The sequence below is a fragment of the Myxine glutinosa genome, chromosome 13 (genome assembly GCF_964187855.1).
Source record: "Myxine glutinosa chromosome 13, kmMyxGlut1.1, whole genome shotgun sequence".
NCBI lineage: Eukaryota > Metazoa > Chordata > Myxini > Myxiniformes > Myxinidae > Myxine > Myxine glutinosa.
The window spans coordinates 49,967,227-49,990,297 of NC_136273.1; the positions used below are offsets into that span (position 1 = coordinate 49,967,227).

Below are 23,071 nucleotides of genomic sequence, written 5' to 3' on the forward strand. Positions count from 1 at the left end.
CTGGCCTCCAAAGCCAGTCGCCGACTGGGCATCCTCCGTCGTGCGAAGTCCTTCCTCGGCACAGCTGAGCTCCTCACCACATACAAGGCTTTCATCCGCAGCTCAATGGAATACTGTTCTCCCCTATGGGCCGGTGCTCCTGCCTCACACCTAGCTCGGCTTCACGCTGTTGAAACCAAAGCTTTCAGAATTATTGGAATCTCCCGCGATGAAGCTATCTCTGAGGGCCTTTCACTCACTCACCGCAGGCAGGTAGGTGGTCTTTCTGTCTTCTACCGACTCCTCTCCGGCCTTGCACCCCCAGCTCTCTCTGTGCTCTGTCCCCCAAATATTCCGACAGGTCGCACAAGATCTGCCAGCAACCCTCTGATGGTTAAACTGCCGAAATCTCGGCTCTCTGCTCACCTTCACTCTTTCATTCCTCTTTTCTCCCGCCTCTGGAACAAACTCCCTCACTCCCTTCAATCCCACTCCTCCCTCCAGGTCTTTAAAACAGCTGTTCACCACCATCTCTTATCTTCCCCCATCCAAAACCTTGATCTTTTCTACCCCCGCTAATTCACCCCAGATCCACCTTGTTTGAAATTCCAACTTCTTTCCTGGAAGTCCTGGCAGTGTCCATATGTTTTATACCTCTCCCACCGCCCCCTTCCCATGCCCCCCCCCCCCCCCCCCCCCCACCAAAGCCCTCGCCCTCTCTCAGATCTCTCGATGTCTCCATGTCTCTCGGTCCCTGCTCTCAAATGTTGTGTTTGTGTCCTTCCCCCTCTCTCACGAACTTGTCTACCGCTCCCGATGTTATATGTTTTATGTGTCGGTTTGTCTTTCTGTGTGATTAATGTTCGCTCTTTCACGAGCCTCGATCTTGTATACAAAAAAAAATAAAAAAATAAAAAAAAAATCGTAATTCATGCACGTAACAACATGGTGCCTGTTGGGAAGTTCACAAAGTCTAGGATTCTATATGGCACTGGGGTTTAAAACAAATGGGTAGGCCTGCATGAATTCCATCTAGCCTTAAGACTCGTGGGCCTTGTCAACAGGTTCTTTGCCAGAGGGCCAGGCTGACCTCAAGGAGAAGACACCAATGAGTCTGCTGAACGAACTTGCTGATTTCAACAATCTGAAGCCACAGTACAAGGTCATCAAGGAAGAGGGTCCTCCTCATGCCAAGGTCAGCAATGAAAGTTGGCCCCCTTGATCAATATGAATTGAAAGTCCTTTATAAATAAATATATGGTGCCTCAAAACAGTTTCCTGAGAAAATGTGTCATATATTATTTTGTTCCAGTTGCGTATTGTTTCAATTTTTTTTTTGAAGCAATCATTGTGATAATTTATTTCATTTTGTTTTTAAGTTGCTGGCCAAGTTTATCTTCATGTTGTCTCATGTGCAAATATTGTCATATTATAAATTCGTATCTCATGTAATACCTTTTGGGCCACTCTGTATTTCAATGCATCAACGGTCCATTTTATGGCCTGGCATCCATTTGCTTTACCCCCTTGATAACACTCTTTATTGTCGTCTTCCCTGATGTAGCTCTTCACAGTGCAGCTGGTGCTAGGTGAGCAATGCTGCGAGGTAAAAACAAACACCATTAAGAAAGCCAAGCACATGGCAGCTCAAGAAATCCTTGACAAGACGACGCTCAGAAAGCCTGTCCCCCGCCATCTGAAGCACACCACAAGCAGCAACTCGGCGAGCACAGGTATTTAGATTTCCTGTTATCATCGAAGGTGGACAGAGGATATGTTTTCATCCCAGTCTGTTTGTCTGTGAGCAGGATATCTCAAAATGTTATGGACGGTTTGGGTGGGTGACAAAGACGAATTGATCAGAATTTGGTGAAGATCTGGATGCAGATACGACAATATTTGAAGTGCTCCTTCACTCTTGAGAGATGGGTGAAAAACAATACATAGCATGATATCTCAATAAGTTGTGGATGGGTTTTGACAAAACTTGGTGGATGACCAGGGTAGGTGACAAGCCGATTAGAGTTTGGTTCAGTTCCGGTTCCAGATCTGGCCTATCAGTGGGATATAAAACATAAACTGTTCAGTCCGGCAGAGGTATGCGCTATACCGAGTGCCGTTCAAGTTTATATTGTGATGGATGTCATCACGGATAACTCCAAAAGCCACGACATCTATAAAAAGATCAAGACGCCATCCACAACACTCACCTCTAACTGGATGCTCATGCCCTGTGTCAGCTTACCGTACCTGTGAGATCACTGAAGCAGATGGGGAACCATGCCGGCAGCCACGCAACAGATGTGAATTAGCCCACAAACCAATATTACGTGCTGCACCATGTCTTATATCAGAGAGGAATAAACCGCTTCGGCTAATTACCCCCATAGACTAGACGGATCTCTGAGAAATGTGAATGTTAGGTGCATTTTTGGGTAAAAGTTGGGAACCTCATTTTTTAACATAATTAGGCTATGCTGAATTCGATTAACCAGGTTCCCAAGCCGAATTTTGAGTTTTTGACCTTCTAATTAGCATAAACAAAATGGCCGCCAAATTGCCATTTTTGGACAATTTCTTTGAACAAGCATTTATATATCACTAGCTGAGGTACCCGGCTTCGCCTGGGTTGAATAAGAATAATACAAATATATGATGAAAAGAACATGTATATCTTAGAGCAATATCACAGTACATTTCCTACATGACGTTTTGTCAATTTTCAATTTCTCAAAACCTCTGGGTATACAACATTTCTGGTTTTCTTACTTGGTGCCAAGACATAAAGATTGCTTGGTGTTCCAACCCTCGAGCAGCCCACGTACAGCTGGCCATGGGCAAACACTTGTTCTGTGAAGTTCAGGCCTACAACCTTCATTGATTGCCCCTGCGCCTTGTTGATGGACATAGCAAAACATAGCCTGATGGGGAACTGAATCCTCTTGAAGGAGAATGGAAGGTCAGGTGGAATAAGTGGTATCCTTGGAATGAATACTTTCTCTCCTCTGTATTGTCCTGAGAGGATGGTTGCCTCTAGGACATGCGGCATCATTTGCCGGATTGTCAATCGTGTTCCATTACACAGCTTTGGTGGATGAAGATTCCTTAGAAGCATGATTGGTGCTCCCACCTTGAGAATCAACCTGTGTGTTGGGAGTTCCTTGAGGCTGAAGACTGTTGAGAAACTCAGTTGGGAAGTTTACTGCCTGATCTTCATCTGTCACTTTGTCAAGAGAATCATAATTTCTTTCATGACCGGGAAGTTGGTGGAGAAGCAAATTGTTGATCTCTTGAACAGCATTGTTCTTGGGGGCCAAAATGGCTCTTTCGGCAAGCCATGATGAGTCCTGGAACTGGGTCTCCATATTGGGAAAGACCCTTTTGATCAAGTCATCTTTTGTTTCAACAAACTGTCCAAATGGTAGAATTATTTGTTCTGATGCATCTTGAGGGTATAGGCCATTGCCAACTTTCAAAAGCTGGCTTGAGAACGCCCCTGCAGTGTTGTCACCAAGAAGGTGGACTCTCATGTTGGTATTCAGGGTAAGTCTTTGCACATGTGGCCAGAGGAGATAAGAAGACTTGATACAGGCCTTGACTTGATCTGCTCTTGTGCCCCATTGGATGACTGGGAGAGTCTGACGAAAGTGTCCAGCCAGAACAGTTGTCACACCACCCATGATTTTCTTGTTGTTGCGAATATCTTGGAGTGTTCTGTTCACTGCTTCGAATGCCTGCTTGTGGTTCATAGTAGCCTCATCCCAGATGATGATTTTGCACTGTTGAAGGATCTTGGCGTTTGCTGAATTCTTGCTAATGTTGCAGGTTGGGGTGTCTTGCTTGGTCAAATCCAAAGGCAGTTTGAAAGTTGAGTGTGCTGTCCTTCCTCCTTCAAGAAGTGTAGCTGCAATTCCACTTGAGGCCACAACCAGAGCAATTTCCGACTTTTGACGAACCTTGGCCAGGATGATATTAATGAGGAATGTTTTTCCTGTCCCGCCAGGAGCATCGAGGAAGAATATCTTTCCAGCATCATCATCAACACTCTTCAGGATAGAAGTAAAGGCTTGCTGTTGGTCCTCAACCATTCTTGGGACATTCTGCTCTACAAATGTGGTCAGCTCTTCCATGTTGTAGTTTGTTTCCCTCAGAAGCTCCTGAGCCATTCCCTCAATGCTGTTTTCTGGTTGGGGCATTCCACAATTTGCCATAGTGGTTCCATAGGCAATCAGGTGCTTCTCTAGCTCAATCAGGGCTTGATTGTAGATTGCACAGTTGAAATCAATATCCACACCAGGGTTCTGACGTCTGGCCAAGTGAAGAAAGTCTTCAGACATATTTCCTTTGTGGTCCTCCCAGAGTTTCTCTGGATCCTGAATGTCACATGCTGCCAATATGATGGAAAACAGCTGCCGTAGTTGTTTTGGTGCCTGTGAGACTGCTGCCTCATCCATGGCTTTTTTCCAATGTTCATCTTCTTCCAATAGACCATGGAGTCGGCAGGCATCGCGGAAGGTGGCACAATCTTGACCATTAACCCGTCGCAAATCTTTAAAGGATGTTGGACCTCTGACAGTGTGCAGGAGAAGGCGCAGAAAGAAACAGTCTCTGTTCTTTGGATGAACTGTGTAGACTCTGCCAATTGCGCTGCTGGCATAAACTCCAGGATAATTGTCTACTGGAATGTCCTTCTTCCTGCGATTCCACGTTTTGTTCTCCCATGTGTAGTAGGTAGGGACTTCATTGTACAGAAGAGTCTTGGCAAAGTCATCTTCTATGCAGAGTTTGAAGAAAGCTGTCAACGTAGTCTGAGGAGGCGGCCCATGTGCTCGTGCTTGGGCAGTTTCTGCAGTGTAATAGACCCTTTGTCCATTTTCCAGATGTACGGCCAAATTGATGACAGTTGGATATCGCTCATGAATGTTAAATCCAAGGATCCTCCACACTGCTTCGTTTGTTGATATATATCGGCCTGACTGGAACCTGCTAATCTCATCTGACCTTTTGTTGTCACATACTTCAAATGTTGCCATGTCACTGCCCTTATTGACATACTTGCATACATATTTGATGGACTTAACTGAGCTGCACAGTTCCACATTGATGTGTGCATTAAAGATTTTGCAGAGCATTTTGTTGTGGGGAACAACCCACCGATTGTCAACGTTGTACTCTCCCACACTGCGAATGTTGAGGCTGGAGACTTCCCATCCTGTGATAACATTGACCTTGTATTGTAAATGTTGTAAAGAAAGAGTAGTCAGTGAGATCCTTTTCTGCCCCAAAGGAAGTCATTTGGAAGGCTGACCCGTTTATTCGTTCTTGGCGCGAAAAAATGGCGCGACAAATATATTCCAACAGTTGAAATCATCCAATCCACGTTGATCACGTGGATCAGTAATTTTATCCACGCCTATGTTTTATCCACATTCACACGTCACGTGACGTTTTGTTAACTTCGTTCTTTTAAAACGTTGTTGTTTTAAATCTGAAGTCCAAAAACAAACCAAAAAAATATTTCCAACAGTTGAAATAATTATTGTTTCTAACAGTTGAAATTTAATGAAATTTGAATTCGAATGAAATCTCAACTAAAAAAAAAAACCGTTTATTCGTTCTTGGCGCGAAAAAATGGCGCGCATTTTGTCATTATGTGCGACTTTACGTCACTCCTACGGACATGAAAACATTTGTTTTCCTTAAAAATATATTTAAAATAAATAAAATAGTACATAAATTAACAATAAAATAAGCTAAAAAACAATTTCAAATACAATAAAAAGCACATTAAAAATATATAAATATGTACGTACAGTATACTGTACGTACGCGCAACCGCTGATTCTCATTCAAAACAGAGGCGACGTACAGTATTCCTTTACTGTGTCTGTGTTAGCCATGGGTCCGAAGAAGGATAATGCTAGTGTTTCCAAGCGTAATGTGATTACGATGGACGATAAGGTAAATCTGATTAAAAGGTATGGAAAAGGTGGAAAAGTGTCGGTGATAGTGCATAGACCTTATCGCGAATCGGAACCGCAATGTGTCATGGGATCGGAAAGGGGCAATAGCGCCGCCACAACCTACACCATGGAATTGCAGCTGGGCCGGTTTTTTAAACCATTGATATTAAAATAAAAAGTTGCCTATAACCACCGGGATTTTATGCTGATTCCGAATCTGTGTCGAAAAGTTTTCTCCGATGTGTAGTTCTTTAGTTATAAGCGGACATCCAGACAGACACACAGACACTCCTTTATATATAGAGATGTATATGCATGCAGCTATTTCATTTAACTTTACAACGTTTACCCCAAAATGCACCGAGAAGCTTATACATGGCCTTTTTTCATAAATCCGTCGAGTCTGTATTATGGTTGGCGACATTTTGAAAGAGACATTCAAACTGATATTGAAATTGGACACTATAAAATGGGAAATGGTTTTAATAAGACAATGTTTCATACAACCATTTATTCTAAAATTAAGTATACATGACCATGAAGCACAAACATTCAGGAATGTCACACATGTTGTTTTGCCAAACTACATCAAATTCATACAAGGTGTCTGATCATCACTTTGTTGCTGACAGGCACACATTGATATGCACCTCAACTCTGAATAGCGACATTTGCAGCATCGAGTCTTGCATTGCTTCTGGCATGCACAACAAATCATCTCGAGGCAACTTTCTGGGATTGGACTCAGTGACATCAGAATAGGCTCTAGTCCTGAATCACCACGTTTCCATCCCATTTCCACAGGTGCAGGAAGGTCAGGTATAGGCACAATGAGCATTTCTCCATACCATGTCTTGATAGTGTACTCGCATCAAATGGAAATGAAGAGCATCACTTGTCAGTGACATTGCTTCTGGTTTACCAGTCTTGGAGAACAACATATGTCGTGCTGAATCAACAGAGGTTGTTCTGTGCACATTATATATTCTGCAGACGAACGCTTCTGCAGATTTGATTGTCTCCTCTGTGAGTTCACCAATGCCCAAGTTCTTCAGCAGTTTATGGTGCTCTTTGAAGACTTTCCATGATGTTCGTTTTGTGTGATTTGCAAAATAGGAGGTGGTGTCACACACAGTTAATGCATGAAATGGTGCAGTGCTGTGGACAAACTTCTCGGTAGATTGTTTAAAACAGCATCAATTGGTGTATAACGCCGTTTCTTTGATGTACCTGACATCATCCAAAGATGTTCACATTGTGCAGGTGGGAAGTGGGAAATTCAAAACTCAAAAACTCAAAATTCAAAAATTCTAAATTCAGCTTGGGAACCAGGTTAATCGAATTCAGCATACCCTAATTATGTTAAAAAGTGAGGTTCCCAACTTTTACCCAAAAATGCACCTACAAGCTTATACATGGCCTTTTCCCATAAATCCGTCTAGTCTACCAGGATAAGTTACCCAAACCCGAACAGGACAAGTCAAGACACTGTTCTTTATACCACACAGGTTTAATTGCAGCTAGCAAGACAAGAAGTGGTGAGAAAACAAGGAATTATAACCATACAATAAATTGAGGGTCTTTCACTTTCTCACTGCAGGCAAGTTGGTGATCTTTCTGTCTTCTACAGACTCCTCTCCGGCCTAGCTCCCCCAGCTCTGTCTGTGCTCTGTCCCTCAAATTTTTCTACAGGACGCACAAGATCTGTCAGCAATCCTCTTCTGGTGAAACTGCCAAAATCAAGACTCTCTGCTCACCTTCACTCTTTCATTTCTCTTTTTTCCACTTTTCTATTTGGCGGTTTCACTTTCCTATTTAGTGTGGGGGGGGGGGGGTAGGGGGTAAGGGCTCAATATTAATAATGGGTAGCAAGGTCTGACTTCCAAAATTACCATTTGTTAGTGTAGTTGCAGTGCACGTGAAATCACAAAATACAGTTTGTTCATTATTGTTACTCACGTTTAAATACGGGATGCTTTTGTCTTAATTGTAAACTGCTGAAAAAATTAAGGTGGGGACATTGGTATTCCTCCACCATCACCACCTGTGAGTGAGAGCACCATGGTTGAGACGATAAACCCAAGTGAGGTCAAAATGCTCACAATTGTAATACCCTGCTCCTGAAATAGGGTGCGGAGGAGCTATCCAAATGTGGTGTCCTCATGCATGATCCTGTTGATTGTGTCAGGGATCCGGGAGATTTGGGAGTGAAGGTTCCCGCTGTTAGTCTAGGCAGCCTCCAAGTGGGGACCACTTTCATTTTTGAGTTCTTGCCGCTGCTTCTCAAAGTCTCGCAGATGTGTCTCAATGCCTTATCTGACCTTTGAGGCAATGTACTACTCCCTCCAGCTTTCTTTAATTCTGGGTGATGTCGCCATCTAACTTTGAGATCCCCGCATCTATCTCCAAGAGCCTCGCTTGGTTGTTGATAATCTCTCCCTGCTGTGCTCACATGGCTTTGTCAAGCCTTGCAAGATCTCTAATCTCTTAGGTATCCAGGTTCGATGTATCGAGTGAGGGAGGACATTGCGGGGCAGTTTATATTTTGGTTTCCAGTCAATGAACCCTAGCTGATCGCGGATAGCTCTGCCACATTTCCAACAGGTTATTGTCGACAGCGCTGGAGATTTTTAGTGTTCCCGGCAAAGATATCATAATCTTGAAGGGCCTTGAACCGCAATCAGCCATCTTTATCCACCTCTAATCTGGAGTAGTCCTTCCCCGTGGAAGGGGTATCCCTCCTGGCTGCCTGTGCGGCGTCGTAGTTATGCACAGCTTCCATGAGGGAGCGTGTTTCTTGATTCAGCTCTACCCACGACACCCCCACCCCATCTTCCCTTCTCCTCCCCCACTCTCTCCCTATCTTTCTCCCTATATCGCTCTCCCACCCTGCTTGGTTGGATCCCATATCCAAACAATCCCTCCTTCTGCCATTGTCACACTATTGTGCATTGCAATAAGGTTGAAACAACAGTGGTATTGAACAAATACCACAGAGCATTTAATAACGAGAAGTGCTTTCACAGGAACAGCACAATGCCTTCTTCACAATATGGACACAAATATAACCCTTACCGCCAGCTACGACCGCCTTGGGAGGTTAAGGGCATTCAGCAAAGTGTGGTTGGCACCAACAATCCCTCGACAATCGATCATATTCAGATGATGCAGGTACAATTTCCAAATCTTGGAGAGTACAATATGATCGTCCCAGGAACCCTTATGTCTCGCCTTCAGAATTACCCGACCGATGTCCGGTGAAAGAGACACCCACACCATCGTCCAGAATCTAGGCCGTGCGATTGTGAAAAAGACGACAATCAGGATTAGTGGAATTGAGGTAATGAGTATAGAATATAGATGACTCTCGTGTCTTTCAATGCCACTGCGACTTCTGGAAAACATCCTGCAAGCACAAAAACGCAGCCAACAAACACTGACGTAAGCAAAGACTGAAATGTAAATAGACATAGAATGGCAGCTGGTAACAAATCCGAAAATAAGCAGGATAGAGCTATCGCAGCTGCCTCCGGCAACCGTTTTTATATCCCGCTGGACTTTGAACTGCTGGAGACCCACATGTTGTTCTACAGGTGGCCTGGGGAGACAGACTCGAGTAGGAGCTCACGTTTAATGACTATTTATGCGTGATTGTGATTGATAACAAGCCGGAAGTGAGCTGCAACATCGAGAACATCTCGCTCGAGTACGATATGATGATGCATCCAGAGCTGGCGAAGATAATTCGCAGTCATTACACCAGCTGCCTTGCAATCTTATACGACAGAGTCCTTCGCCACCGTAATATGACCGTGAAGAAAAGACATCAACCTGAATACCCCGGCACGCAGCATGCAAGGTATACTGATGCTGTTTGAAGACTCCAAATAAAATAAAGCCTATGACAGAGACACTGAGGACTTCTACAACTTTAACATCACCAAGGTGGAGGTGATCATTGAGGGAGTCTCCAACCAGCTGAACAGCCAAGGCATGCATACCTACCCGCAATGGGATGAGGCAAAAAAGTACCTTGCCGAAATGGTGCACAAAGAACACCATCCCCAGGCCGCAATGGTGGGAAATTGCTTTAACATTGCAGATGTAACTCTTGGGGAGTATCTGACCACCAGGTACCCGCTATGGCAGGACCCATGCTCAACTTACGATGATGAGTTGCACAGCAGCAGGCGGCAGCTTGAGAACACCACTGAAGGGTCTACCATCGAGATCACAAAGACTTCAGAGAGCGCGGGCACATCGAACCTATACCTGTACGTAATTATGATTGCCCAGCTCAACATAGATGGCTGCTACAAGCAGGCTATCTATTCACATTGATCCGCCTGCGCTTCCACGTGCCCCACACTCTGCCCACATATCTGGCCAGACCTGCTGTGGTAAAACGGTCTTTACCCGAGATCTTCTGGAATTGCCACCATGGTTTGGCGGCTACTGTAGTGTATTTCATCACATCGTCATTCTGTGCCCCACCTGGTAACAAGACATATCAAGAACGGTCCTGGAGTAGTGGTGACCCTAAGGTTTACAGGGTGTTTCAAAAAGTGATACTTCCTAGTGAGTTAGCTGAACTACTATCGTCCCCCACCCTCCTCCACATATGTCCCAGTTATAATGGAAAATTTCTTCTATTATAAATGTATTGTACATTTACTACGATTATAGAAACCATGAAACATCACTGAATGTGGCATGCTATGGTGACGTTCCATCTCGGTAAAGGCAAACGCCGAGTTTTAAGAAACCTTGTCTGTGACTTGTCATACCTGGTGCATTCAAAGAGTTCATCCGAAGTTATTAAAATGCTAGGCTCATGGCAAAGGGTCTATTGGGGTATATATTTTATTTGTTCTCTTACAGACTTGTGGTTTTATTAATTTAGCAATATCTTTGATGTATGTATAATGTGAATTTTCCTCTGAATTAAAATATAGAAGATTAATATGAGTTTGTTTACAATTGTCAGAAAGCTTTAAAACCCGAATGTTGTTTGTTTCTGTTAGACCATAAACATTAACTGATAAATTATTCATCTTTTCAAATTTAGGAATATCATTTAAAGTCATCGGAAACTTTAGATCTTTCGTATTTAATGTATTCTCATATTTTTTATAATGAGATACTCTTTCATCATGAAAATGTGGAGGATGTAAGTGTGCTAAAATAGACCAGAGAAAACATTTATTGTCTTTATTTTTGATATTGATAACTGCTTTTCTATTTTTGATAACACTGGGTAAATCAATGTAAGAAGAAGCTTTTAGAGGATCTGATTTAAGAATATGAATGTCTATGTAAATAATTTTTCCTATATTGAATCCACTTCCTACGATTGAATTATCCACATCTTGCTCTTGTTTAATAAGTTCATCATAGACTCCTGATGTTTTAAAATCTTGATATGAAGATATAAAGTGTGGCTCAGTTCTCATGTATGGTGTATCTATAACTCCTTTATCCTTTGTCATTTCTAATTTTACCCCCATATAAAATTTAAGTGGTTTCATTTCTTTTAGTGTTTTTTCAATCAATGTTTGAACAGCAGGTTTGACTATTTCTACAGCATCAACTATAGACTTTGGTTCGGGAGGTTTGAAGTTAAAGATTCGAATCCTGATATGTCTTTTGAAAGCACCATCAGTATTTTTAATAGTAAACAATTTTGACAAGTGTTTGTTAGTTTTAAGATGGGCTTTAAACCCCTTCTTGAGGATGGTTGTTTTACAGACCTTACAATGTTTTGTTTTAGGTGGAAGAGGGGAAAGTTTGTTAAGAATGTTGTATGTATGTTTTGCGGTGAGAATATGTTGTTTATAATATTTTACTTCCTTCTCGCAAGTATCACAATAAACCATATTTATAGCGTGAGAAAACGTGGTGTTTTATATATATCACTGTGCTTAAAATAAAACACTTTTGAGCTTTACAGCTCCGTTTTATATATATATCGCTGTGCTTAAACTAAAACACTTTTTCACTCAGAATCATCGAAGTCATAACTATCACATGAATACTCAGAATCATACTCAGAGTCATCAATAAAGCTACTCTCATAACTATCATTTGAGCACAAACTATTAGTATCATAACTATCATCTGTGTTCAATGAAATACTATCATCACCATCGTCCGAGTTCAATGAAATACTATCATCACTATCATCCGAGTTCAATGAAATAGTAAAATCTTCACTGCTGTAATGACTCATATTTAATTAGCAGAAAAAACCTTTCCATCTATACCAATATACTTTCTTTCATTAACGGATTCAATCTCTACATTTTTAATATCAAAAGTTATCTTTAAATAATCTCTAACTATCATAGAACGAAATGACATTTCACCAGAAATATTAACATCATTCATTTTACTTAGATCTACACCCTTTGGATTATTAAAGTAAATACAAATTTCTCCACGAGTATTGTTGATGGTCTTATCATTCTTTTTCAAAGTATCGTGGTCAATCACTTTTTGAAGCTTTGAATAAATTGCCAGGAGTAGAGGAGAAACTTTTGTTACATTTACTTTAATGGATGTCTTTCCAGGTATAGTTAGAGCTCTTCCTTTAAATGAAATAGAGGGGCTCATGTTATTTTCCATAACTGGTTTTACCCAAAAATTTCCATATTTATCTTTGTTCAATTTAACATCTTTGACATATTTTTCTATATCTTCCACCGAAGTAGAGATTGATTGAAATTTGTCTTTTGTGCTTTGAAACATTGTATTTATTAATGAATAAACTTGCGTTTAGTTTAAGTAAAAATTTACTAAATAAATATGATAAGTTCTGAAGGATATTTAGAATTTCCAGACTCTCCATATGATAAATTAGAGAATTGTCCGGCTTGTGATAGAATAGGGCTTAATAATGAGGGTTCATATAAACAATGTATTTTCTGTGATTTAATTTTAATTAATGATAATAAAAAATATATAAAAATATATAACTCTTTTAAATTAGAACCAAAAATGAATTACTTTACAAGATTATTAAGAGAGATGAATGTTAAGTATTGTGATGATAATACACCATTTCTTTCAAGGGAAGAGACTACTTGTATTGAGGAAATGTATAAGGGTTTAATGATATTTATTATTCAAAATAATTTTAATGGAGATGTTAATACAAGATACTATATAAATAAAATAATGAATTATTTTGAAATTAAACCCGAACTCAGGATAAAATATAGAGTTTCTAAAATAGCTCAAAAAAAGTTAGATGACTTGTTTTCCAAATATATAAATGAATGATTTTTTACCCGTTTGGGAAAATAAGATAAAATTTAATAACCATAAAAACATTCCAAATTCATTGAGATGTCTAATAGTTGGTTCAAGCGGATGTGGGAAAACCTGTTTACTTTTAAAGATGCTCCTTGGTCCTAATTTTTTAGATTATGATAATTTAATAATTTTTACAAAGTCAAGTTTTCAACCCGAGTATCAACTACTCTCACAGGGTTTTAATGCGGGTCTTAAAAAGGAAGACATTATCGGTTTATTTAAACTTCAAAACAAACTAAATGATTATAATATTGAAGATATAATACAATTGAGGGATTTTCGAAGCTCCACACGGTCTCCAGGTTTTTCGAAGTTAAGTCTGTTCACAATTGTATTTTGTCGAAACTGTATTTATCTTTCGGTGTGTGAAATTATTGTGTGCAACTTTGGTTGTTTCTCGGTGTTTATCTTTCATAAATTGATCGTCTGTTTGCCGTGTCGCGAGCAAGGCCTTGTACAGTGTGCACTGTACAACCTTGAGGCTTTGTTTTTCTCTCAGTGGTCCGTCGTTTGTGATCCAATAACTTTCGTTCTCTGTATTCCCAGGCTTTTCACCCATAGCCTACTTCCTTGTGTAAATCTCAACTCAAAAAAAAAAACAAAAAAAAAAAAAACAACATTTCCTTCTCTGTTCTCATTCGTTTATTCATTCTTATTCGTTCGTTCGTTCTTCGACCACGTGTTTCTCCCCCATTTCCCCAGATAGTTTTCACTCATTAACCTTCAATGTTTACACTTTCCCCTCAAGTTATGTTTTCCGTCATATTTTATAACACCTTTTTCTTCTTCTTCTTTAAAAGGCTGCTTTCGACTTGCTCACCAAATCAATTCATCCCAAAAAAAATATCCATCTCCTATAGTGCCTTTTTTCTACATTCCCTAAACTCTCCTGCACTCTATCCTCCGTCCAGCGTCCTTAAACGTATTTTTAACTCGAAGGTCACAAGAAACTCATTTTGCAATAAATGTTCGTTTCCCATAAATCGTACACTTTCAAAAATCCAATCACACCCCTCCCCTCCAAATCTTCCCCATAACCCCTCCCCTGCAAATCTTCCCCATCACCCCTCCCCTCCAAATCTTCCCCATCACCCATCCCTTTCAAATCTCCCCCCTTGCCCCCTCCCTCCTAAACTACCCCCTCACCCCTCCCCGCCAAGACGCCCCCTCGCCCCTCCCCTCCTAGACTCCTGCCTCACCCCTCCCCTCCAAATCTCCCCCATATCCCATCCCTTTCAAATCCCTCCCCTTGCCCCTTCCCTCCCAAACTCCCCCCTCACCCCTCCCCTTCAAATCTCCCCACCCTCATTGCTTCTCAATTTCCCCCCGCTCACTCCCCCTCCTCAAAGCGTCCTCCCCGCTTCTTCCCCCTTCAAACTCTCACCTCCATCTCCCCCAACCTTCTGCCTCGCTCTTCCCCCTCCTCAAATAACACCTCATTGTGGCTCACCCAATCACCATCAAACCTTTTGTCCGCCCCATCCTTCCCTTTCTCCAAGCTATTCTGAAATCTCTGACACACCTTCAACAGCTCTCCCTACCTCTTCCACCTCTTCCACATCTTACCCTACCCCTCCTCCCCCCTGTTCTGTATCTGATGCTCCCCCTTCCTCTTCATTAACGGTATGGACCTCAAACATCCGGGGCCTTCGTTCAAACTTAACTGATCTCTCCATACAGGTTGCTTCTGTCAAACCAGACGTGATCTGCTTAACAGAAACTTTCCTCCTTTATGATGTCTCTGATTCCATAGTATCTCTCCCGGGCTACTCCCTCCTCCGGTATGATAGACCTGAGCCTCGTCCTGGAGGCGGGGTTGCTATCTTTATCAAAAACTTTCTTCCTCACTCGCCCTGCACTGCACTCTCTCCACCTCACCCCCAGGAATACCTCTGGCTACGGCTTCCCCTTCGCTCCCACCTCTTGTTCATATGTGTGTTGTACCGTCCACCAAACAGTGATGACTCCATCTACATCTCGCTGTCTGATGATATGGACCAACTTCTATCTACTCATCCCAACTCTCTCTTCCTCATATGTGGTGATTTCAACTGTCATCATGCCAGTTGGCTGGGTGTGGGTACCTCTCTCACCAGCCATGACTCCTCAGCAAAGGACTTCTGCGACTCACTGGGACTGACACAATCTGTCAATTTCCCGACCCGGATCTCAGTCAATGGAACATCTTCTCTTCTGGACTTGGTTATGACTAACTTCCCTGAAAATGTCTGCTGCTCTTCTTCTGCTCCGATCGGATCATCTGATCATGTCCTTGTTAAAGTGGACATCTCTCTGACCATCCTCAGGGAGCCTGCTCAGCGTCGACGAGTCTGGCATTTCACTCAGGCCAACTGGCACGGTCTTCAAGCAGCCATCAATCATCTGGACTGGTCTCCCATCTCTACCACCTCTGACATCAACTCATCCTGGGAATTCTTCCAAAGTAAATTGCTCTCTCTCATGCACAGATTTATCCCATCTCGTCTTCAGTTGTCATACCCTTCCTCCCGTCCATGGTACACGGAATCTTGTGGTGAGGCTGTTGCCCAGAAACAACTTGCCTTCGTCTCCTGGAAAGCAAATCCAACGGAAGGAAATCTCATTTCCTTTCACAAAGCCCGAAACAAGTGTGTGTCCACCCTCAGGAGAGCCAGGAAACAATATCTCTCCGTTCTCAAGACCGAACTCTCTTATCTGTCTCCCTCTTCCAAATCCGGGTGGCGTCTGGTCAAATCCGTTTCTGGTGTTTGTTCCCCCTCCATCCCCTCCCTTACCTCAAACGGCTACACAGCTGACTCCGCACGTGAAAAAGCTGAATGCCTCAACTCTGTGTTTGCCTCTAAATCTTGTGTCCCAAACCCATCCCTCTCTGTACCCACCATACCCAGTCGTACCCTGCTGCTCCTGGACTCCGTGTCCTTTCCTCCTGACAAGGTGGAAAAGTTTCTGTCAACCCTCGACTCTGATTCTGCAACTGGACCCGACGGCATCAGCCCACGGGTCCTAAAATCCTGCTCTGCTGCTCTATCTCACCCTCTCTCTGTTCTCTTCACCCTCTCTTTTGCTCAAGGTCAACTGCCATCTGCTTGGAAATCAGCCAACATCACCGCTTTGCACAAAAAAGGTGCAAAAACAGATCCTAGCAACTACAGACCAATCAGCCTTCTCCCAATTATCAGAAAAGTCATGGAATCCATCATTGCTTCTGATATGAAATCTTTCCTCTTCTCCAATGGCTTGATCTCTGATCATCAATTTGGTTTCAGACCAGGTCACTCTACTCTGGACATGCTGCTTCTGCTGTCTCAACAATGGATGGAGGTCCTCAATGCCAAACAGGAAATTAGAGCTGTCTCCCTCGACATATCACGTGCCTTCGACACGGTCTGGCACCCCGCTCTGCTCACCAAACTCTCCTCCTTTGGTATCCATGGAAATCTCCACGCATGGCTGGCGGACTTCCTCTCTAGTCATCGTCAACGTGTGGCCCTGAATGGGTTTCTCTCATCTCCTCTTCCTGTTCAGGCTGGAGTTCCCCAAGGCAGTGTTCTGGGCCCCGTGCTTTTTCTGGTCTTCATCAATGATCTCTCTGACTCTCTCGAAAATCCTCTCTATCTCTTTGCTGATGACTCCACTCTCTGCCGCTCCATTCCTCTTCCCTCAGATCGGCAGTCTGCTGCCTCCTCACTCTCTGAAGACCTGGACAAAATCACAGACTGGTCAAACAAGTGGAACATGTCTTTCAATCCTGACAAATGTCACACTCTTACTATGTCTCTCCGAAAAGATCGACTGGACAACCCTCCCATCTACTTTCTCAACAATCCTCTCCAAGAAGTTCTGTCGCTCAAGATTTTGGGTCTCACTATCTGCCATGATCTTTCTTGGGAAAACCACATTTCCAAGCTGGCCTCCAAAGCCAGTCGCCGACTGGGCATCCTCCATCGTGCGAAGTCCTTCCTCGGCACACCTGAGCTCCTCACCACATACAAGGCTTTCATCCGCAGCTCAATGGAATACTGTTCTCCCCTATGGGCCGGTGCTCCTGCCTCACACCTAGCTCGGCTTCACGCTGTTGAAACCAAAGCTTTCAGAATTATTGGAATCTCCCGCGATGAAGCTATCTCTGAGGGCCTTTCACTCACTCACCGCAGGCAGGTAGGTGGTCTTTCTGTCTTCTACCGACTCCTCTCCGGCCTTGCACCCCCAGCTCTCTCTGTGCTCTGTCCCCCAAATATTCCTACAGGTCGCACAAGATCTGCCAGCAACCCTCTGATGGTTAAACTGCCGAAATCTCGGCTCTCCGCTCACCTTCACTCTTTCATTCCTCTTTTCTCCCGCCTCTGGAACAAACTCCCTCACTCCCTTCAATCCCACTCCTCCCTCCAGGTCTTTAAAACAGCTGTTCACCACCATCTCTTATCTTCCCCCATCCAAAACCTTGATCTTTTCTACCCCCGCTAATTCACCCCAGATCCACCTTGTTTGAAATTCCAACTTCTTTCCTGGAAGTCCTGGCAGTGTCCATATGTTTTATACCTCTCCCACTGCCCCCTTCCCACGCCCCCCCCCCCCCAAAGCCCTCGCCCTCTCTCAGATCTCTCGATGTCTCCATGTCTCTCGGTCCCTGCTCTCAAATGTTGTGTTTGTGTCCTTCCCCCTCTCTCCACATCTTGTCTACCGCTCCCTATGTTATATGTTTTATGTGTCGGTTTGTCTTTCTGTGTGATTAATGTTCGCTCTTTCACGAGCCTCGATCTTGTATACAAAAAAAAAAAAAAAAAAAAAAAAAAAAATTATTTTGTGATACACAGAAATCAAAATCGAAACCAAAACCCATAACTTGTATTCTCAGTGATAATACGGATGATATACCTTCACCTCAAGATTTAGATAAATCAAAAAAGAACCTCGTCATCTTTGATGATTGTGTTAATGAGAGAAACCAAACAGTAATGGATAGCTACTATACAAGAGGGAGACATTCTTCTTGTAATTGTATATATCTTAGTCAATCATATTTTCAACTCCCTCGACGCTCAATAAGAAACAATGCCAATACTTTTATTTTATTTAAGTTAAATTCAATAGATGTAAATAATTTTTGGAGAGATAATTGCTCTACGTTATGTAGTAAAAAAGAATTTGAAAATTATATGAAACACACGAGTGAAAAATATAAATATATTGTTGTGAAACAAGATGAGATATTAAAGGATGTATTTTTATTTTAAACATAATTACATATATAAATGATAACTATTATTATTAATCTTGTGAGTAAATCTGCTTCAGGAAAGAACTTTCATAAATCTAAACTCTTGAATAGTAAAAATGAAAAGATTGTAAGTTTTTTTTTAAAACACCCTATGATTCGTTTTGTGAGTACTACAACCAGAGCAAAGCGACCAGGAGAAGTAGAAGGGAAAGATTATTACTACATTTCAATGGAGGAACATATGCGATTGAGGAACGAAGGTCAAATATTTGAGGAGGTCTCTCTTGGTTCTACAAAATATTCACATTGTAAGAGTGAGTTAAATAAAGTAAAATCTAATGGTCTTGGGATTTTAGAAACTAATCCTGAAGGAATGAGACAAATTATTAAACAATTGTGTGGTGATGGAGTTAAGATTTTATCATTCGGTTTTGATATCGATGAGGAGACTCAACGCAAATGTATGAAAAGCAGAGATACAAGTATTAGTGAAGAAGAAATAACAACTCATATTAATACCAATAAAGAATTTGATGAAATATTTAAAGAAAAGGATTTACTTCAACACATTTACTATAATGACAAAGAAAAGGAAAATTTTCCCATTGACCTTTACAATTCATTAAATGATATTGTTGCGGATATGGCATTTGGCCTCAATATCCGCTTGTAAATACTCCCCTATTTCCCCAATACTCCCCAACTATCCCCAATCCCCCATTCCCTAGTCCCATTGCCTGTAAATAACACTCTGTAGAACCGACCTTCCCCTTTTTCCCCCATTAAATGTCGTGCCCAGGTCCACCGCATCTCACGTAGACCACTTTCGGACATCTTGCTAGTTATTCTTAGTCTATGTCAGTTAAGGACTCGTTTCCATTAATTCTGACTCTTCGTTGCACCAGAATGTGATTGTATGGCACCAGTAGTGAGTTTAGGACCTCCCCTTACCTCCTCCCATCTTCCCCATGAAACAACAACTACAACAACAACAACTACAACAACAACAACAACTACAACTACAACAACAGAGGAGATTGGGGGCGGCGCGGCGCGGGGAGTGTGCGTCCTCACTGCGGCGTGGTTAGCCGCCATTGCCCATGCGCTCCACGGGGTTACCACGAAGGGGCCGGCTGTCAGCTCCTCGTCAGGGGCGGAGCCGGTAACCCCCCCCCGCACCCAATAAGAAGGGCGGACCGATTCCATCTGGGGCGGAGCTAACTAGCCGAGGGCGTGTCACTCCCCGCCGGATATACGCAGCCACTTACCGGACGTGACGTCAGATGCGCCCCGAGCTTGAAGAAGAGCCAGTCACCACCTTCTAGCGCTGAGAGAGACCTCCCGCATCTCTGGACCGGAGCGGGTCGATTCTGTCCTTGAGCCAAGAGTGCACCTTGAGCCATCGACTACCCGCTTTCCTTGCCATCAATCCCCGTGTGAGTCAGTTCTGTCCCGTTTATCTGTCGTCTGTCGGGGCTAATATAAGAGTGTGTCTAAGTGCCTGCCTTTCTATGCTGTCCCTCTTGTCGTTGTAATCTGACCTTCCGCCCTAATATAACCTCCTCCGGAGGTCTTGAGAACTGAACCCTTGGTGTCGTGTCATTTTAATCCAGCCGTTGTGTCTTTTCCATCATTGATTTAGCATAGCGCGACTTAGTCAACGTTCGAGCATAATCGGGTAAACTGTGCAGACGCGGTCATACCAAACCGCTCGGTAAACTAACATCCACAACCGCGTCTGTAACAATTGGTGTCAGGAGTGTCGGATTCGGACCTGGGACTAAATTTATTAGGCCCAAATTTTGGAACACCAATTGTACCACTAGGGTAACAATTGGTGTTGGGGAGGTAGAATTCGATCCGGAGCGCGTTTCCCGCGCTCGACGAAATTATAACGGCGAAATTTGATTTTGTTATACGGAAATAAAAACCCGAATTTTGAAAGTCGCGCTATGGCGGATCAAGACAGCTGGGTTCCGGTAGAGGAGAGTGAGGCAGGGTTGGTCCAGGACCAAATTGAGGGACGCGAGGAGAGCGAAGCAGCGAGAGTAGCAGACGCACAAAGTAGCGTCGTTGCGCCCGACGTTGCGGGGGTGCAAAATGGCGCCTCGCTGGTCACCGCGCCCGCGACCGTGGCAGCGCCCCTGGTGGATCCGAACCTTTTCATGTTGCAAATGAGGGCCCTTATGGAACAAATGGGTGAGCAATTGGGAGACCAAATTAGAGGTTTGAAAAGCAGTATGGGGGTAATGGGAAGCCAAATGGGGGTAATGAGGGACGAAGCGAGGGGTACCGGTGAGGGGTTAGACAATAATTTTAAGGGTTTAGACAAGAAATTTGGGAAGTTAGATGACAAATTTGAGGGGTTAGACAACGGGATAAAAGAGGTGAAAAAGGGGTTAATGGGGGTAGAAAATAGAATGGCTGCCCAGGAGAATCAGATAGAGGGAGTGAAAAATGGGTTAGAGGGGTTAGAAAACAGGATGGAAGGCAAATTGAGGGACATGAGGGACCAAGCGGAAAGGGAAGTTAACCAAATGGGGCAGCAGATAGAGGGGGTCAGAATGGGGGTAGAAACCAAACTGGATGCTCACAGGGAGGAAATGGAGCAGATGAGGGTGGCATCTGGGCAGGAGATGCAAGTGATGGGAGAGGAGATCAGAAGAGTAGTGAGTGAGGAGGTCGGAGGAGTGCGCGAGGAGGTGAGGCACTGTAAGGAGCGCATGGAGAAGGAGGTGAGAAAGGGGACTGTAAAATTGCAAGGGGGTATAGAGGAGTTGACGCTGGGAGTAGAACAACTGACAGTGGGCCAAAAAGAGTTGGGGGAACAGGTAAAGAAGAACACAGCGGTAATAGAGGGGTTAAAATCGACGCAGAAGGAGATGAAAAAGGACGTAGGGGTAATTAAGAAAGAGTGTCAGACGGTACATGAGGACCTGACGAGGAAAATGAACAAAGTGGTAGAGGTGATGGAGGTTAAAGAGCGGGAGGTGCGGGAGCACATAGAAAAAAATAAAGTGGAGTTAGAGGAAGAACTTAAAGGGGCGCACGAGGAGATGAAGGAGGTGAAACAGAAATTAGAAGAAGTGGAAGAAGGGGTGAGCGAAATTAAGAAGCGACGGAGAGAGGATAATAAAGAGATAAAAGAGGAGGTAAAAGAATTGGTCCAAAGTCTGTGTTCGGATCGTGATGATGTGCTCATTAACCGGATGAGGGATTCGGTGATGGAGGAGAAGCGAAGAGGAAGAGGACCCGGTGTAAGTGGTGACCAATATGGTCGTGCGTATGATGCGCCAGGGGATTTAATAAGCTTGGGGGTCGAAATAGACCCGGGTGTTCGTGAGAGGCAGTTGGTGAAGTGTGCGACAGGTCTGGTGTGCGAAAAAGGAGGTGTGCAAGAAAGTCCGACTCTGGGGTGTGTGAGGAAAAAGTGCGTGCCAAGGAGTGAGGGTGCTGGCGAGAGTGAGTCGGTCGTCGCGTGTGTGCGAGGGAGCACATGGAAGCGCGGTGTGGTAAGTGTTACAGAGGGTGTGACGGGAGAGTGTGCGCAGGAGTGTGCGCGAGAAAGGTGTGTGACGGACAGGTGCATGGGGAAAGAGTGCGCTGTCAAAGGCAAGGAAGAATGCACGCCTGTGGTGAGTGTTACAGAGGGTGTAACGGGAGAGTGTGCGCGAGAAAGGTGTGTAACGGGAGAGTGTGCGCGAGAAAGGTGTGTAACGGATGGGTGCATGAGGAAAGAGTGCGCTGTCGAGAGTAAGGGTGAGTGCGCTGTCAAGAATGGAGGTGAGAGTAGTGAGAGTGACAAGGAGAGTGAGTTGGTTGTGACAGGTGAGTGAGGATGTACACCTGGGATGGAAGGATGCACACCTGGAATGGTAGAGCGTGAGTGGGAATGCACGCTGGAGTTGGTGGTGAGGCACGTGGTTGGGTGTGCGAATGAGAGCACACCTGTGATTGTCACAGAGGAGGTGACAGAGGAGGGGGCGCGAAGAGGTGTGTTGGTGAGGTGTGCTACCAACGAATGTGTGCCAAAGTGTTCGGTGGTCAGGTGTGTGACCAAGGCTGTGAGTGAAATGAGAGTACCTGGGTGTGTAAGGAAAGGTACGAGGAGCATGGGCACGGCTGGATGTGTGAGCAAGGAACGGGCTGCGGGGTGTAAGCATGCAGGTGAAGCATCGACGTTACACGGGTTAGAGGTTAGGTCGACTTTTAGCCGAATCGGGCCCTCGGTGCGTGCTGGGCCTCGCTTTGAACGGCCGCGTCCGTGCTCCACGAGGCGGAGCGGGCAGCCCGATAGAAAGGGTCGTCATGGCGACCACTTTTTGTTGAGGCAGTCCGGCAGGTCGAGATCGGGACATTGGATGGCTCCACGCCGAGATGGTGCGTGGGATCTCGGCCCGGGTAAGCCCCCGTCCCTGCACCGAGTGCCGGACGCATCCAGCCGCCGGCACAAAACAACCCGCATTCATGGCTTGGCTTTACGAAGCCGGGCTTTGGACAGGAATTGGCGCACCGAGAGGTATTAGTGAGTAGACTGGGTGATGAGGTTAGTGTTTTTGGACCCAAAATTAGAGAAAAACAAAATTTGATGATTGGC

General features: G+C 44.0%; 1 protein-coding gene across 1 annotated transcript in view; it reads left to right on the plus strand.

Annotated features, from left to right (window-relative positions):
- Positions 1–23,071, plus strand: part of LOC144888216 (uncharacterized) — a 117,765-nt gene that overhangs the window by 55,841 nt on the left and 38,853 nt on the right. Inside the window, exons 2-3 of the mRNA XM_078767447.1 lie at positions 1,044–1,174; positions 1,544–1,712. Of these exons, the coding sequence (XP_078623573.1) occupies positions 1,044–1,174; positions 1,544–1,712 (300 nt within the window). The remainder of the gene's footprint in view (positions 1–1,043; positions 1,175–1,543; positions 1,713–23,071) is intronic.